Source organism: Megalobrama amblycephala, linkage group LG7 (genome assembly GCF_018812025.1).
Source record: "Megalobrama amblycephala isolate DHTTF-2021 linkage group LG7, ASM1881202v1, whole genome shotgun sequence".
Classification (NCBI taxonomy): Eukaryota; Metazoa; Chordata; class Actinopteri; order Cypriniformes; family Xenocyprididae; genus Megalobrama; species Megalobrama amblycephala.
In genome coordinates, this window is record NC_063050.1 from 46,302,458 (window position 1) to 46,321,631 (window position 19,174).

The window sequence follows — 19,174 nt, forward strand, 5'->3', positions numbered from 1 at the left end:
ATAGATAGACAGATAAACCCATTGACCGATAGATAGATAGATAGATAGATAGAACTATAGATAGATAGATAGATAGATAGATAGATAGATAGATACATAGATAGAACGAATGATAGAATGAATGATAGAACGATATGGACGGACCGACGGATAGATAGAAACAAAGGATAGAACAAACGACAGATAAAACAAATGATAGAACAAACGAACAATAGATAGATAGATAGAACGAATGATAGATTGATATGGGCGGACCGACGGATAGATAGAAACAAAGGATAGAACAAACGATAGAACAAACGACAGAACAAACGAACAATAGATAGAATGATAGAACGATAGATAGAACGATAGATAGATAGATAGATAGATATATAGATAGATAGATAGATAGATAGACCGATGGATCTTTGATAGATAGAATAATAGACAGAAGGATAGATACAGATAGAACAACTGATAGAACATGGGAATGAGAAAGACAGATATAATGATAAATAGAACGATAGAACGATAGAACGATAGAACGATAGATAGATAGATAGATAGATAGATAGATAGATAGATAGATAGATAGATAGATAGATAGATAGAACGAATGATAGAATGATATGGGCGGACCTACGGATAGATAGAAACAAAGGATAGAACAAACGATAGATAGAACAAACGACAGAACAAATGAACAATAGATAGAATGATAGATAGATAGATAGATAGATAGATAGATAGATAGATAGATAGATAGATAGATAGATAGATAGATAGATAGATAGATAGATAGATAGATAGATAGACTGTTATATAGATAAATAGTACGATGGATGGATGGTTCACTCATTAGGTCTTTTAGAGCGACTAACCTCCCCCACCATGCCGTTCCACACATTATTGATCTTCTTGCCATGTTTGCCATTTGTGACCAGGTAAAGATCATAGGTGAACTTTACATTTCTGGCAATCTTCTTCAGGATGTCTATACAAAAGCCCTTGCAGCATTTCTTGACATAGGAGCCCTCCGTGGTATTACTGTAAGCATATACAGACACAGAGATATAGAAACACAGCTGATACTGGGAAAGATTGAAGATAGCTCAATCTAATAAGTTCTAAATATAACACACTAAAAAGTTCATAACCACATTAGAGACAACACAATTATTCCTGTATTCCCCAGAGCTCTCATGCTAAAGGTTAAGACAGGATGTATAATGCCTGCGGAACCTATTGGTTTATTCAAAACTGGTATTATCCGCTAAAGTTGTTCTTTAAAGTTAAATAAATAAATAAAACATAACTCACTCTTTAATGTGTTTCCTGCAAGGTACAGAGTTTCGCATACATGTGCCAGTAAGAATGTCCACATCATCCACTATAACAAAGGGTCTTTCTTCTAGAGTAACAATGCTCAAGTGGTTCTCATCAGCGTCCATGTCTCCGAATGAATTATAACGCGGCCACACTGGAAACTTCAACTTCAATGAGTGGTTTTCCCATCGTCCCATCTGTAGAAATACACAAACAAACATTGACTCACCAATAAACAAGGTTTGAAGGTTCTTCTCAAGTGCCCTCCATTATTATATATTTTGGGATGAAAATGTGATTTTCCGCTCTTCAAAGCAAACCTCAAAAATGTTATTAGATAAACACTGTATATTTTATCCGGTCACATTCAAACACTGGGACCAGGTCTATCTTTCCTTCAGTCTTCCTCCATATCATCTCATTCTCTCTTTATTTACTGTATTTTTTAATTTTATATTTTATTATTTATATTTTCATTTCTGTAACTAATCAATTTTTTTTTGTCATTTTAAATCCTTTTACATTTTTGCAGTCCATTTAAATCAGCGGTTCTCAACTGGTGGATTGTGACCCAGAAATTGTTTGCAGGCTTTTCTAATGAATGGGGTTTTACTTTCAGCAGGATGACAAAAACAATGCTAAATGCAAATAATAAAATATTAACCTAACCATACAATCGTCCACAGTCAGAATAGAAAAATAATAATATTCTTATCAAGTTTAAAAAGGGAAGAGAAAATACTTTCTATATATTTTGTTGTTGACTTTAAAGGCCGTCCAAACAAACTTTATGGTATTTTGGTGCAAATTCATCTGTCACTTGGTAATATGACTAATATCAATATTATATTTGGCCCAGTATTTGTTCCATGTGTTAGGGTGGTAAATAACACAAAATTCTCAGTTTTCCCTATTCAGCCTATGTCATGTTAATAATTTCGTACATTGTTTGGCCTCATGTGCTTCATGCTAATATTAATCAATGTTAAAGGTGCCCAAGAATGCTTTTTCACAATATGTAATATAAGTCTAAGGTGTCCCCTGAATGTGTCTGTGAAGTTTCAGCTCAAAATACCCCATAGATTTTTTTAAATTAATTTTTTTAACTGCCTATTTTGGGGCATCATTAACTATGCACTGATTTTTTCAGCGCGCCGCCCCTTTAATTCGCGTGCTCCCTGCCACACGAGCTCTCGATTATATTACAGCACATTTACAAAGTTCACACAGCTAATATAACCCTCAAAACCCTCACAATATGTTCGTCATGCATGCTGTATGCATGCTTCGAATTATGTGAGTAAAGTATTTATTTTGATGTTTATATTTGATTCTCTATGAGTTTGAGGCTATATGCTCCGTGGCTAACGGCTAATGCTACACTGTTGGAGAGATTTATAAAGAATGAAGTTGTGTTTATGAATTATACAGACTGCAAGTGTTTAAAAATGAAAATAGCGACGGCTCTTGACTCCGTGAATTCAGTAAGAAACGATGGTAACTTTAACCACATTTAACAGTACATTAGCAACATGCTAACAAAACATTTAGATAGACAATTTACAAATATCACTAAAAATATCATGTTATCATGGATCATGTCAGTTATTATTGCTCCATCTGCCATTTTCGCTGTTGTTCTTGCTTGCTTACCTAGTCTGTTGATTCACCTGTGCAGATCCAGGCGTTACTGGCTGCCCTTGTCTAATGCCTTTCATAATGTTGGGAACGTGGGCTGGCATATGCAAATATTGGGGCGTACACCCCGACTGTTACGTAACAGTCGGTGTTATGTTGAGATCCGCGTGTTTTCCGGAAGTCTTTTAAACAAATGAGATTTACATAAGAAAGAGAAAGCAATGGAGTTTGAGACTCAATGTATGTCTTTTCCATGTACTGAACTCTTGTTATTCAACTATGCCGAGGTAAATTCAAATTTTGAATCTAGGGCACCTTTAATGTTGGATTTCAAGAGTTACTTTTGTACAATAAACCATCTTGGTCGTAAAAAGATAATATTGGGGTCCTCATACAAAAACCAGTTTGGAACCACAGATCTACATGGTCCTGTGGGGTAAAATTACATTTTTAGTACAAAAGTGTCTTAGAGGCACAATATGTAAGATTGTTGCAATAAAATATCCAAAAACCACTAACACAGTGTTTTACATTTTGTTCACTTGTGTACTTACATTATCCCAAACATAGCTGCGGGAACATATTTTATCAGGGGGGTGCTGGGGGGGCGGGGCGGTGTCGTGGTGGAGGATTTTAATGAAAATTCTAATATTAAACAGCCCAAACAACATGAACATACAAATGAATGAGGACAGAGTTATGTGAGAACGCTCAGAACTCATGATTAAATAAATGTTAAAAACACCGCATATTTCACAACATCTGCATCTTACCTTATGATACTCAAATGTAGTTTGGCGCTCAGGAGTTAGGGCCGGTTCACAGAGAAAGCAAAAACCTTCAAAGATGCGAGACGCGGGCAGTGGAATGGTGGAAAACGCAAGGTCTCGAGATGCATTTTTTTAGAAAGCGCCACGTTTTTTGAACGGCGCTGCGAAAGACCCGAGATGTGAGCACAACGCATCAAGTGCGTTCACATAGAAAAAAAACTGAAAAGTAGCACAGTGCAATAGAAAAATGCTTTCTGTGTGAACGGCCCCTAATGCTGATGAATACTTCAATTCAAGACCTCTATATTTAGTTGTGAATGTGCATAAGTGTCAAATGAGTTCTGAGACATGCTGGTCCTGAACCAGCATAGTCACGTCACTCAATCCAATGCTAGATCGGTTTTTGAAACAGCCTATATTCATTTCTCAAAGTCATAAAACCATATTCAACAACATGACAGGGAAGAGAAGAAATTGTTGAATAAAGTTGTTTTGTTTTTGCACACAAAAAGTATTCTCGTCAGTTCATGACATTAAAGTTGAATCACCGTAGTCACATGGACTATTTTAACGGTAATTGCGTTTCTTTCTATGGGAGATTAAAATAATAAAAAAAACTCTTTGATGAATAAAGGTTGTGCGGGTTTGGAACGGAACGACATAAGGGTGAGTAATTAATGAAAGAGAAATCATTTTTGGGTGAACTAACCCTTTAAATTCCAATGTAGTGAAACAGCTGTCGGCAGGGGGTGCTGCAGCACCCTCAGCACCCCTAGTTTCCACGGCTATGATCCCAAATGTTTCCAACGATGTTTAAATCTAGGGAAATTTGCAATTGTAACCAGTGTAATGTCTCTCCTCATTGCGTGTCAATGGCGCCATGTCCGTATTATCCTCGGTTTTTGCTTTTTACTGCCGTAGAAACCATGGCAACACAGCGAGTCTCATGAAAAAACGCGAAGTAGTAGCTCCTAGCATGCCACTGTTGTTGTTTCACACATTCGTCATGGACGACAATTATTTGTTGTCGTTTGCAAAGATTCTGTCTCCAAAGATAACTCCAAGAAACGTAAACGTACAGTCAATCAAATGACCCACAAAGAGATTGGGCAAGAGGAGGAATAAAACAAAGATCAATATTGTTGTGGGATTTCCTAGATGGAGAGAGCTTCACGACAAACTTCGAATAGACAGAGATGCCGAACTTGCATGTGTTTAATTAGATAGGTGAGCCACTGTTTGGATAACTTTATCGACAGAAAACTAAATCATCATTATATACCTCAACAGGGTTAGTTTTATTGTTTGAATGTCTTGTTTTCTTAATTTACCGCAAGTAACGTGTATGTATATGTATATATTGAACAATTAATAATCAAGTACAGATAATCTGAATGATTATTAATGAATTTATGCTGATATAACTAGACATGCAGTATTATTGCACTCAGTTTGTGCAATTACAGACCTGCAAACTCAAAAGAGGTAAAGAAGGTGACATGTTTGAGAAGTAAATTGTTGTAGGGGGTCTGGGGGCATCGTCCACCAAGATAATTTTTTTGTGATTTTAACATCACAACATTTGCTTCAAGTAAAATAAAACAAAATCAAATATTTATTGACTCTAGGGCTGGGCATTGACATAAATTTCACAGTTGAATTCGATTTTGATACAGAAGCTTGCGATTTGATTTCGATTTGATTATCTTTAATACAATACTTATTAATTTGGGGCCTATCTGGTAGAGTACATGGAAAATTTACTCAAAGAAAATAAATATCTCAACTAATGCTGTAAAATATACAGGGAACCACAGTTGGTACATAATTGTAATAGTAAAGGTTAAAATTAATTGATTTATAAGCTACTTACAATAAAATTACACATAAGGGAGTTTTTATAATAACATTATAGTACATTTTTAATGGCATAATTACGTTTCTTTTCCTTTATAAATAGGCCTAAACATTTAAATGGTGGCCGTCATAAAAACGGATTTATACATTCAATATTGAAGCACATGTTAAGTACAAATACAATGAATATGCAATGGTCTATAGTGCATATTTAGCAAAATGCTTCTCTCTAAGTTCATTTTTGTAGCTGATTAATGAGTTTTTGGACATTGAATGGCTTTTCTGAGGTAAATGTGACAGTAAATGTGACATTTTTACAAGCTGTTTTTCTTTCCTCTGTTGAAACACTGATTGATCGATTACATGTGACATGATATGGATTTTGGTAAGTTGTATCTTTCAACAAACCTTCGGATGTTCGTTCATGCTTATTTCGTAACTAGTAAAGCAGAAGAGATGGTCGATTCACACAGATGACATATTTTGATTAAAAATGGTGAATTTTACTGCAAAGCGACTAGTTTGCAGTAGGCATGTGACGGTATCAAATTTTTATGTTGCAATTAATTTCTGAAGCTTTTATCACGGTATCCGGTATTATCACGATATTGAAATAAGTTGCAAAAAAAAAAAAAAGTGTTGTCATAGTATAACAGGTTTAAGAACTCTTTTTGTAATAACAAAAATAACTGAATGTTTAAATACAATAATACAATACACAAAAAGAATATAACCTCAAATTTTCAAACAGATTAAAGTGCAAAAGAATTAGGCTATAAAGAACAACAGGAAACACTTTACAATAAGGTCTCATTATTTAATGCATTAACTAAGATTGAGCAATAGCTACATTTGCTACAGAAAGCATTTTTTTTTTTTTTGTTAATGTTAGTTAAGAAATACAATTGATTATTGTTAGTTTTATCTCAGGTCCATTAAATAAGTTCTTTTGATTTTAGTAATGTTATTAAACAGTAACTAAGAAATTATAAGTATTTTTCATTGTCAGTTTGGTAATAATTAATTAACATGTTAATTAATGAAGAAGTATGTCTTTAAGTTTTACTGAACAATAACAAATAATCAGAACATTTCTAATCATTAGGGCATGTTTTAGTCCAGATTAAAATATATGTTTGAGGAATTTAAAAAAACTTAAATAGCGCAGTTGCTTTGTTTATGGGGTTTCCGGGGTAACCGTTGCATTCTGCTGTTCCATCAGCGCCCTCTGCTGTCAGAGAGTGAACGCGCACTTTCATTCAGCGCGTCTCCTTCACTCGTTCCGCCATGTGCTTCTCGTGCACGTTGGGCTTGTTTACATCTGAGCACGTGTTCTTTTAACGCAGAATACAGCGGTGTTGTGCATTTTATATGGTTGATGGGAAAAGTATTCTTATATGCATTATAACAATTTTAATAATTGGTAATAAATTATTATTTACAGTATTTTGAAATACCCACGATAACAATACCGTGCATATTCATTATCGCGATATATCGCATTACCGAATATCGGCACAAGTCTAGTTTGCAGGTATGCAATTAACACTGTTTAACAAGTCTGGTGAACAAGAATAGTAAGTCAGAGTTTTTGCAAATATTGTGAGTATGTTTAAATGTACCTTTAGTATGATTGTTTTGAACATGTAAAACTGCGCTGTATTACCCCACCAATTAATTTGACAAATAAAATGATATTAAATTTAGCATTAAATATTACATTACTTGCGGCTAATTCATTAGAATGAAATAAAATCATGTGATCAAACTTAACGGTTATAAAACTTTATTTCATTACCTCATCCATGAACATGATTTGTGAGTCCCGTCGGATTGATTTCCATCGGCAGTGGAGGTGAAGACGACAACTCCCATCATTCCACGCTCCTTCACAGCGTCATCAAGCTACGCCTTTGTTATTGTTTCGAATATGCGACCTCTAGCGGCGAAAATTACATACTGTGCTTTTAAAACTGCATGCGTACTGATTACAACAGAAAAATGCTGTTTAAAGTAGTTTTAGATCGCACGCCTAACCGCTGTTACTCCTCGAAATGTCATGTCACCCATGTAACAACATAATGTGTCAAGTTTACAGCATGTATGTGCTCTGTACTCTTCGCGTAATAGTTATGTGTGCCGTCATGTGCGTGTGCTCGTCTATAAGCTCCGATAACACAATCGGCTCACACCCTGTTCTAGCCCCGCTGCAGTGAGAAATGATTAGTGTCACACTTTTCACACAATCACTGCAGGGTTTTAATGTGAGTGTGTGTGTCTTCACACACACTGCAGGGCACTGTCAAAACACACAGCATCCAACACACCTCAGAGAAATAACAACTCATTAAAAGAACGCATGAGTGAGCAAACGATTACGAAAACGAGTGTGTGAAGCACTGAGATAGAATAGGAGAACATGTAAAGCTAATTAGAGAAAGAGAGCAAAGACAGAGAATAGATTACTGTACAAAAAAACAAGCAAATTATATATGCTAATAGCCAAAATAGAGAGAGAAATGAAAAAGGGCAATAACCAGCACAACAGAACTGGATGGAGACACATGTGCACTCTTCTCCAATTTAATGCTTTCGCAATAAATAAGTTATGAAACCATTGCGTTAATAAGGGCTATTTTGACTCTTTATGACTAAGTAAACAATGCTTGAAGTCATGTGCATGAAGAAAAAAAAAAAAACCCAGGCTGTGAAATGGGAAGTACAAATGAAATGTTCTTTTTCCCTAATAGCAAAGTCCAGTGCATTTTCAGTCACAGTCACAAAAAGGCTTTGAGCTAGTAAACAGAATATTGATTGTTTATGGTTCCTGAATCCCCTTACAGGCAAAGCTAACAGAAGAAAATGAAGATTCGGGAGGGATATAAAGATTAAAGGCTCTTTATCTTACCTTCTCCCATTCCCTCCGCGTGTTCAGAACAATGACAACCAGTTTGGGATTGACTTGGTAGCCATCGTCCATGAATGAATGATCTTTACCCCCTAGATTGACTCCCATCATATATCTGCAACACACACAGACACAAAAACCCCAAACAGTTTAAACTCAGCAAGTCATATTGAGCTCTGACTAAAGTGTTTGGCGGCGACATGCAAGTCATTTAATGAAATATTAGTGACAAGCTCAAAGGTAAACAATATAAATAACATCTGACTGAATTCCATTTAGTGTCTTATCTGTTTTCCAAAAGACATTAAATTGCCTTCGTGATCTTAAATGAAATCAATCTATCCCAATTCCATGTTTTTTTTTAGCCAAAACCCCAAATGCAATGAGCAAGCACACACATAAACAGTGTCTTACAAATGCATTTAGATACCCAACTCATTCGTTTTAAATTGACAAATTATGCATTTTTTTCTATTCTATCTTTCAAAGCATTCAATTAAATTATTTTAATGTGAAATGAATGTAAAAGTATTCTAAAAAAAAAAAAAAAAAAAAAAAAACCTCACAACAACAACAACAATAATAATAAGTATTCAATCTCCCCAATTTAATATTTTGTAGAACCATCCTTTGCTCCAAAGACAAACACTTTTCGGGGTGTGTTTGTAAGAGCTTCACACGGGTGTTAATTTGCCCTTTAATTGAATTCTGGCAGATTTGCTCCAGGTAGTTCAGGTTAATAGGATGACACTTATACCGTTTGCAAATTTAGTTTCACAGACTGACATTGTAGGACATTCACCTTTATGTTCTTAAACCTCTCTGATGTTTTTGGATTAATTTTTTGTGATCAATGACTGGCTTTTTTGATGCAGAAACAGGTTCTCTAACAGTGTTACCCTAGATTTTTCAGCATTTCTTTTTCATCCATTCTGTAGCCAAATGATAACTTTGTACTGTAATACATAAATTTACATTCACTCATAAATCTTCTCCTCTGCATGGATTACTTTCAGGGTGCTTCTTGACAGGAGCCAAAGACTTTATATACACAAATATGGTGCACTCATTTTACTTATGAATGGGAGAATGTGCAGTGAGCAATATGAAGAAATAAGTCCAGCCTTCAAAGAGCCAATTCCTAATTGGTAAAGTCATCGCATCACTGCAGCCGCCGTTAGAAGCTCCGGATGCCATAGAAACAGTCAGTGTTCTGAGACGTGTGCTTAGGACTGCTCATGTGCATTCACTGGTCTAGCCTGAAAAATAAGCTTTTTGAACGTTATTTGGCCACGTTCACACAGCAACAGAGTTTGATTGTCAGTCCTGTATTTGTCAGTCCTGTACTTAAAGGGTTAGTTCACCCAAAAATGAAAATTATCCCATGATTTACTCACCCTCAAGCCATCCTTGGAGTATATGACTTTCTTTCAATCTGAGATATATTTAAAAAATATCCTGGCTCTCCAAAGATTTATAATGGTAGTGAACGGGGGGTGTGTTTTGAAGCCCAAAATAGATGCATCTATCCATCATAAATATAATCCATACGGCTCCAGGGGGTTAATAAAGGCCTTCTGAATGAAGTGATGGGTTTTTTGTAAGAAAAATATCCATACAGATGCCTTCAATGCCCTGTGAAAGGCTCCAAAAAGCATTCCAGAGGAGGTGATTTCCATTATAAACAACTTCACAATTCTCCTCTATGATCACACCAGCAGCCAACTCAACATCTATCGAGCTTGTCTTGCATTGTTCACAAAGAAAGGAAGAGGAATGGAACAAATCCCCTCATCTAAGGACTGGTGCAGCACCCCAAAAGAGCAGTGTACCGAGGACACTGTTGGGGACATGAACTTGAGGTGGCACCAAATATGCCATCTCAGTCTGGGGTTGGATGGATCCAAGAGATTGGAGACCATTGTGGTCAACAGTTCCAGAGGCAAGCTAGTTCATTCCTAAGTTGTGGCTGCAATACAAAAAAAAAAAAAGCCTCTTTAAAGTGCACAGCTCTCTGTCAATGTAGAGGAGACTGTGATGGAGACATTAGCTGCATTTCTACTATACAAAGGTGAGCGTGCTAGTGCGTGCCAGGGCCAACTGCATTTCCACTGCCACTTCCTGGGCTTGATCAGGCCTCATCTGGGTTTCCTCAGGGCCAACGGCAACGTTTTTTTGGTCCATCGAATACCTTGGTCCAAAGCGGGCCAACTAGTGCTTGAGGAGTGGTCATGAACAGAGGCAGAGTTTACCTGAGTCAGGAGACGGTCAACACCGCTGCCCATTTCCCATGTTATAATATCAGGCTACCAGCATTTTAAACAATTTTCAGCTAAAAGCTCACTTTCAGACACCAATTAGTGTTTTAAATAACTTCCTTGTGATCAGCTGGTGAAATGGTGAGGTCGTGTGAGGTTGTTCTGTGGAGGCGTGTTAAGGATGGGTTTTAGGGAAATAGTGCAGGGCTACTGCACAGCACGTTGATAGCCCTGGCTCATACTGGCCTGACAGTGGAAAAGCAGCTATTAAAGAATAGGTTCAACAACAAAATAATCAAACGTGTTTCTGAAATACACTGTTAAAAACAATTAAGGGAGAGAACAAGCAATCATCAGTATAGTAAAAACTTAAAAATTAAGTAAATTAAACTTCAGGGATATCAATCTGTCCAAGTATAAGGGATTGTGAATCAGTTTCACCTGCTTTGGTGCAAATAAAAGTGACAACAGGTGGACGATATGCCTGGTCTCATTTGGCTAGAGCAGGGGTCATCAACTATATTTGTCCAAGGGCCAGAATTTTTCACTGCAGACACTGTAAGGGCCAGATACTCGTAATATAAAATAAAATTCGAATTGTATCCTAATACTGTATGTTATTATTTGATATACTAATTCTAATTCCAAATTTATGTTATTTTTTACATATTACCTGTACTGCAGCAAGCCACCAGGGGACGATAGCGATATTTTAGGCTTCATATTTGTGAGGCTTTCAAGCTGTCCATCACTGTCACGCAATTGTGCGCAAATCCCAGGCAAGGAAAATTTTGACATTTGTGAAAAAATGAGCACGTGAAACAATAAAAGATGTTCAATGAGAGAACGCGTTTATCGTCATTCTTGACTGAAGGCAGGCTATGGCACAAGCTACTTTTCAGAAGGCTTTTTGTTTCGTTAGATTAAAAATAAAAAACGGTTCTCATTCCCCCTTGAATAAGGCCGGCGACACCGGCATGGCGTGTCCGTTTTTATTTCGGCTCCCATATTTAACAGGTTGGAGTTTGCACACTGAGACGCGTCTCAGGCGCGCTCGAGCCACGCAGAAAACGCGTGCATGCTAGAAATAGAACCGACGCGTGTTCCAGCAACGGGAGTGTTCTCTGGCTAGAGCGCAGAACAGCGGAGTTTGTGCATGTCTGAGCTTGTGTTTTGTTGCTTTGACATTGTGGAAAATAGAATAATAGACTAAATGTATTAGCATTTTTACCCGTTATTATCAATCTAAATTAATCTCGTTTTTAATTTAACTTAATTTCGTTTTTCTTTGTTTAAATTTCTGTGTCAATTTGTTAGTCAGAAAATTATTAGACTACCTTAAAAGTATTGCTTAATTTAACAGACCTGTGTGTGTGCGTTTTATATCACTAGTGCAGTGTCCGTTCTCGGAGCATAAGCCCTGCCCGCGTGAGGTGCGCCGCTTCCCGCTCGCGCTGCTCTAACTGTAGTTTACTAAAAGTTTATTAATTCTGAATGTGATGATTTAAGATTCCTGCCTTTATTAGAGAGAAAAATATGTTCAGCCCCTCTCTCCGAAGCTTCGAATAGTCGATGTTCATCAAAAAATGGTATTCGGACCAGCCCTAAACTTTTTCCTCTTACAAGGCTATTCCTGGAGCATGCCCAGATGTTGTCGTGAGTGCACACAGGAACGTGGGGGCCATGCACACTACTAGGGGCTCTACGATTATGACAAAAATAATTGTTGATTATTCCCTTGAAATTGTAATTGTAATTATTAATTACGATTATCACAGTTTTCACTGAATTATGTTTTGAATAGCTTTATACATTTGTTTTAAGCAACTGCATGCCATATTTTTTTATGAAAATAAGCAAGCTAACAACACTTCCTGAAAAACTTTTCTATAGCATTAAGCCTCAAATGTCATTGGTTTGGTTTCTTTTTTAAATAAAAAAGTAAAAAAAATATATGGTATTATAATGTTATACCAAAACGAAAATTAAAACAATAACCTGTAGAAAGAAAAAACACACATCTTAAGCACACAAAATAATGTACAGTAAGTGGAATTTTTTGTTGTTTTGTTTTTTGTAATTGCACTTTTGAACGATTACGTAATTGCGGCATCCGTAACCGTAATCACGATTAGAAATTTGATTCATTGTGCAGCCATACACACTACTGACTTGCATTATGAGTTGCTGTAATGAACTTCATGCAAGTTGGATCAGCCTGCAAATTCAGATTTTTACATTGATTTTTGGTGTGATTTTTGAACATAAGTGTTGATGATTTTGGTTTGTCACAGTTTTGTTATTAACAAATTACAGAATGTATATGAATAAAGATTTTCACATTGAATATTTCATTCAGATACAATGTGTGATTTAAGTGTACTCTTATTTTATTATTTTTATTTATTCATTTTTATTTTTTTGAGCAGTGTAGATTTTTTTTTAAGTAAATCTTTGTGTTTGACATTAATTTTAAGCTATGTTGCTAAGGTCATATTGCATATTCTACTCTTTACAGTCACTGTATTGTCAGGGTTAATGAACAAAAGGATTAAGCTTTTGAAACTCTACACAACAGGCATGCAACAGACATGATATGTGACCCTGGACCACAAAACCAGTCATAAGTCACACAGGTATATTTGTAGCAATAGTCAACAATACATTGTATGGATCAAAATGATCGATTTTTCTTTTATGCCAAAAATCATTAGGATATTAAGTAAAGATCATGTTCCATGAAGATATTTTGTACATTTTCTACCATAAATATATCAAAAAATTATTTTTGTGAGTGAATATGCATTGCTAAGGACTTCATTTGGACAACTTTAAAGGAGATTTTCTCAATATTTTGATATTTTTGCAAGCTCAGATTCCAGATTTTCAAATAGTTTTATCTCGGCCAAATATTGTCCTAACAAACCATAATGGAAAGCTTATTTATTCAGCTTTCAGATGAAAGTTGACCCTTATGACTGGTTTTGTGGTCCAGGGTCACACATTATACAGTCTAGCCTAGGTTACCAGTAGGATACTGTGATTTACTCCTCACATCACTGAATTCACCATTAACTATTCACCTGAACAGTTTATGATGTTTTTATGATATATGGTATCATTCTAATCCTTGACCTTCAAAACATAGGGGTAGACATCAGCTTTTCTGTGTTATCATGTTTGATTCAGAAGATATGATACAAAATACAGAATTTGGTTATGGCAGAAAGTTAAATGGTTGCCATGGCAACCACGAGGCATTTTTGTGATGGCTCCATTTCTGAAAATGTTCAGGGCCCAAAACTGTACAAGTGTACCAAATTTCATGCGTTTATGAAAAAGTGAACATTTCACCTCAAATTTTGCACATATCACCTGGACTATTACTCTTGTAGCGCAAGTCGACTTGCGCAGTATGCGTACGGTCGTCTGGTGGAATCTAGTTATTTTAGTTTTAAATACGGATATTTTTCTTACAAAAACCCATCGCCTCACTTCAGAAGGCCTTTATTAACCCCCTGGAGCCATATGGATTATATTTATGATGGATGCATTTCTTTTTGGCTTCAAAAAATGATATTCTTAGGACACCAGGATGGCTTGGAGGTGAGTAAATCATGGGATAATTTTTAAGTGAACTATCCCTTTAATATGGTTACAATCACACACAGTTCAGGTATTTACGGGAGTGACAACCGCATTCTATAAGCGAACTCGCATTTGTACATTTTCAGGACTCACAACCGCATTCTCGGAAAACCTGCGCTGTGTGAACGGAACCGGACTGGACAACTAGTTGTCTGTCACATCATACAGTCCGAGAGAGCTGATCTGCACTGCACAAACAAGCGTCTACCGCGTGTTGCAGGGTTTCATGTGTGGTTTCGGTAACTAACAGTGACAGAGATATGAGCTTGTGTGTCATCTGAAGGTTTTAGATCCAGTCACAATTCTCCACCGGAGCAGCTCTTGTCAGTTTTGTGTTCTACATGCAACTCAAATGCTCCGCTCTCCACCCAAATATAAAAGCTGCTGTCAGTTAATGAAGATTTGACAGATGAAGTGGCTCGAATGGACTCTTGTCGTGTCAAAAGTAATAAGACTTTTCAGTTTTATAGACATCACCATCTTTTATATTACTTTAGTCACTGTCGCTATGTTACTGCTAAGAGAATATAGACGCTACTGTAAGTTGCTGTTTGAACGGGACATTTTCAGACTCACACCTTTAAGTAAATGTGAAAGTGACACGTGAATGCCACGCATTGTAACCCATACTTGAAATTTGCCATCTGCATTTAACCCATCCAAGTTAGTGCACACACATTAGGAGTAGTGAGTAGTGAACACACACACACACACACACACACACACACACACGGAGCAGTGGGCAGCCATTTTGCTGTGGCACCCAGGGAGTGATTGGGGGTTAGGCCCCATAACAACTGTCAATCCCAACAACTGAGCCTTTGAGCATAAGAAACAACATTTATGGGACAGTTCATGTCAGATTTTGTTGCTAATTTGATATATGTCATTTAAATGTGGATGTAAATGTTAGGCAAGCAGTTTTTGAGATTTCAGGATTCCCCCATTCAAGTAGATATGACTTGGTCTTGGATGCCTGAAATGGCTACCCAGGGGAGTTGCAAATATGGCTTAACAGAACCATTCCCCTTTCAAAGCCTCAATATTCTTTAAAGATTCACCTTTTAAAATAAAGTCGCACAGTTTTGGAACAACGTGACAGAATTTTTAAAGGTGCCCTAGAACCAGTTTTTACAAGGTGTAATATAAGTCTAAGGTGTCCCCTGAATGTGTCTGTGAAGTTTCAGCTCAAAATACCCCATAGATTTTTTTTTATTAATTTTTTTAACTGCCTATTTTGGGGCATCATTAACTATGCACCGATTCAGGCTGCGGCCCCTTTAAATCGCTCGCTCCCTGCCCCCCAAGCTCTCGACTATAATACAGTGCATTTACAAAGTTCACACAGCTAATATAACCCTCAAATAGATCTTTACACAATGTTCGTCATGCATACTACATGCATGCGTCGGATCATGTGAGTATAGTATTTATTTGGATGTTTACATTTGATTATGAATGAGTTTGAGGCTATGCTCCGTGGCTAAAGCTTACATTACACACTGTTGGAGAGATTTATAAAGAATGAAGTTGTGTTTATGCATTATACAGACTGCGAGTGTTTAAAAATGAAAATAGCGATGGCTCTCTTATCTCCGTGAATACAGTAATAAACGATGGTAACGTTAACCTCATTTAACAGTACATTAGCAACATGCTAACTAAACATTTATAAGGACAATTTACAAATATCACTAAAAATATAATGTAATCATGGATCATGTCAGTTATTATAGCTCCATCTGCCATTTTTCGCTATTGTTCTTGCTTGCTTACCTAGTCTGATGATTCAGCTGTGCAGCTCCAGACGTTAATACTGGCTGCCCTTGTCTAATGCCTTGAACATGGGCTGGCATATGCAAATATTGGGGTCATACATATTAATGATCCCGACTGTTACGTAACAGTCTGTGCTATGTTGAGATTCGCCTGTTCTTCGGAGGTCTTTTAAACAAATGAGATTTATATAAGAAGGAGGAAACAATGGTGTTTGAGACTCAATGTATGTCTTTTCCATGTACTGAACTCTTGTTATTCAACTATGCCAAGGTAAATTCAATTTTTGATTCTAGGGCACCTTTAATGTTTGGGTGAACTATTCATTTAATTATTTGTTTTTTCCTAAAATATTCAGACACTGATTAAAACATTACCTAAAAAAACACCTTATTTTAAAATCTGACAAATTGGTTTCCTTTGCCACATCATCCTCCCATATGGCGCTATGTTAACGCTTGACTGCCCATTCCATCTTTTACTTTGTTCTCAACTGCTGAACTCTGTAACTCTTTGTGATCACTGGCCTCTCTCACAAATCTGCTTGTTTGTGCAGAGTTTTGAGGAATGACCTTTTCTAGATGGTGTCTGGGGGGTTTGTTGTAGTTTCCACTTCTTCATAATTGAACCAACACCACTGGGACATTCAAAGATTTGGACATTGTTTTGTAACCTTTTCCTAAAGCATTTGTCTAGCATTATCTCTGACATATTTAGAATGCTCTTTAGTCTTAATTTTCACAGCTGTCCTTTAGATTAACAACCTGAATAATTATCCCATAACCGTGACATTTTTTGTTTATCTAGGAAAGGTTATAATGACTCGGAGGTATAATCCAATTGTACCTGTTTATATCCTCATCCAGGAAATTTGTTTTAACTTTTTTGGGGGATGTCAAGTGATTAAAATATTTAGCAATTTATTAACCAAATCTATTAAAATTGTTTTTGGCAACTGAAATAAAATAAAATAAAATATAAATGTTAGATGAAAAACGTAAAAACAAAAATTAGAAATGTTGCCTTGTCAACACTTATTTACATAAGACAAAGTACTAAAATGACAAACTAAAATTGAAATAAAAATAAAAAAGCACATACAATTACTAAAACAAACAATTTAAAATGAACACTGAAAATATAAAACATAAAATATAAAACAAATACTAAAATTACATCGGATGATATAATATCTGGATAATTTAAAGACATAATAATATGTGTAGCATACAGGTCAGGGTACATGATTAAATGCAATTCCTTTCTTAATGCATTGTTTTTTAAGATAATTTATTGTATTAAATTGGCAACCATATAATTTTTGTGAACTTACAGCATCTCCAACCTACTGGACACTGAACACGCATGCAGCATATTTTATTTTTTTAAAGGAACAATGTAACATTGATTAAACTCATTCAGTGCTTAAAAGTAAAAATGTCACAGATACTTAATTTGTAATGAAGTAAAAAGACGGTTTGGTAAAACAACTTGTTCTCTTAAAAAAGCCTGTTATTTACTTACCCTCGTGATGCTCCAAACCTGTATATTGTTCTTTCATCAAAGGAAAACAAAAGAAAAAATTTTTAAATCTTGACATCTGCCCTAAATCTCATGGAAAAACAATCAGCATCTTTTCAATTAATTGCTGATCCAGTTCACAAAACTAGTCTGACTCAACAGTTCACAGGAGGGGAAGATTATCATTACAAACGAAGCTATCATATGGCTTCAGAAAACTTGGAATACAAGTTGTATGGACTTCTACTACAATATTTGAACAGTGCTTTTGCATCCTTTGAAGTCTGAATGCTTCAGTCCCCATTCATTGTAAAGGCATGGAAATGAGCGAGCAGTCCCGTTATTCAAAATATCTCCATCTGTGTCACATCGAAGACGGTCATTCGGGTTTTGCTCGACATGAGGGTGAATAAATAATGACAGAATTTAAATTTTTGGGTGAACTAATCCTTGAAGGGTCTGAATACTTTCGCAAGGCCCTGTTCAATCATATACACTCCACTGAACAACTACTCGGTACTGTATCTCTGCCTTCTCCATGTAACGCACAATAAAGATTAGCTCAGCTGTGCACTACTCAGATGGCACAAACACACACATACTCTCTTCAGAATTTAATTAAGAAACAGGAACATAACTAGGAAATGAGGTTTAGCTTCAGGCAGAAATGAAAAGAACAGGGTCAGAGCTACACCTGCTACTCAAATACAGCTTCTGTTGTGCATGTTTGTTTGTAAGTGTGTCTTATTCATATATTGAAGATTTCTAGAGCACAAATTGAAAATTGATTTTTGTCATAGCTTTCACATAGTATTCTCTTAAATAAACACATCATTCTGTGCATCTAATCTCACTGATTGAGAAACAGAGAGAGACCGGGTAAAGTAATAAACTCTATGCAGGATGACCTTTATTTTCCATAGTCTTCTGGAAATTATCAAAAGCTTACGACTAATTATATCACTGAGAGTTGGTGGTTTATAAAATGTCATTTCAAATGGCTTTCTGTACACAGAGCCTCTTTATGCATGATCTCAATTAACAGTGAAATGTTAGTACAAGATTAGAGGTAGTTAAATGCGTATTAGGTGATGATAGTTCCACATGGAGCCACAATTGCTATTAATCTTTCTATGGTCAGGTCATTGTTAGTGCTGTGCTAATCGCGACAAATTATTGCAATAGACTGCAATATATTAAGGCTTTGTAATATAAATATTACACAGGGACATACAATAAAATACATTGTAATAATAAATTATTTATGATAAAATAGAATATATTTGCATGTTACAAATATATTACATTCACAATGTTGTTGTTGTTGTTTTTGAAAAGCAGCCAAACTGAATATTACAGTAATATTTATTTTAATTATACGTTAGTAATACATTTCTGTGCTCATTTTCTTCGCACATCAATTTAAGGCAGGTCAATAAAACCAATAAGCCTGTATTTCACATGAAAGAAGACTACAGACTACAGACTAC

The 19,174-nt window shown here is 35.9% G+C and overlaps 1 protein-coding gene across 4 annotated transcripts in view; it reads right to left on the bottom strand.

Annotated features, from left to right (window-relative positions):
* The window catches only part of grin2ab (glutamate receptor, ionotropic, N-methyl D-aspartate 2A, b), a 123,707-nt gene that overhangs the window by 15,617 nt on the left and 88,916 nt on the right, over positions 1–19,174 (bottom strand). For all 4 annotated transcript variants that reach the window (XR_007185910.1, XM_048197776.1, XM_048197774.1 and 1 more), the window contains 3 exons: positions 8,482–8,596; positions 1,303–1,505; positions 864–1,029 (listed from right to left, as the gene is read on the bottom strand). Coding sequence is in view for 3 of the 4 variants with exons in the window: in XM_048197776.1 (XP_048053733.1) it covers positions 864–1,029; positions 1,303–1,505; positions 8,482–8,596 (484 nt within the window). In the remaining variant the exon portion in view is untranslated. The remainder of the gene's footprint in view (positions 1–863; positions 1,030–1,302; positions 1,506–8,481; positions 8,597–19,174) is intronic.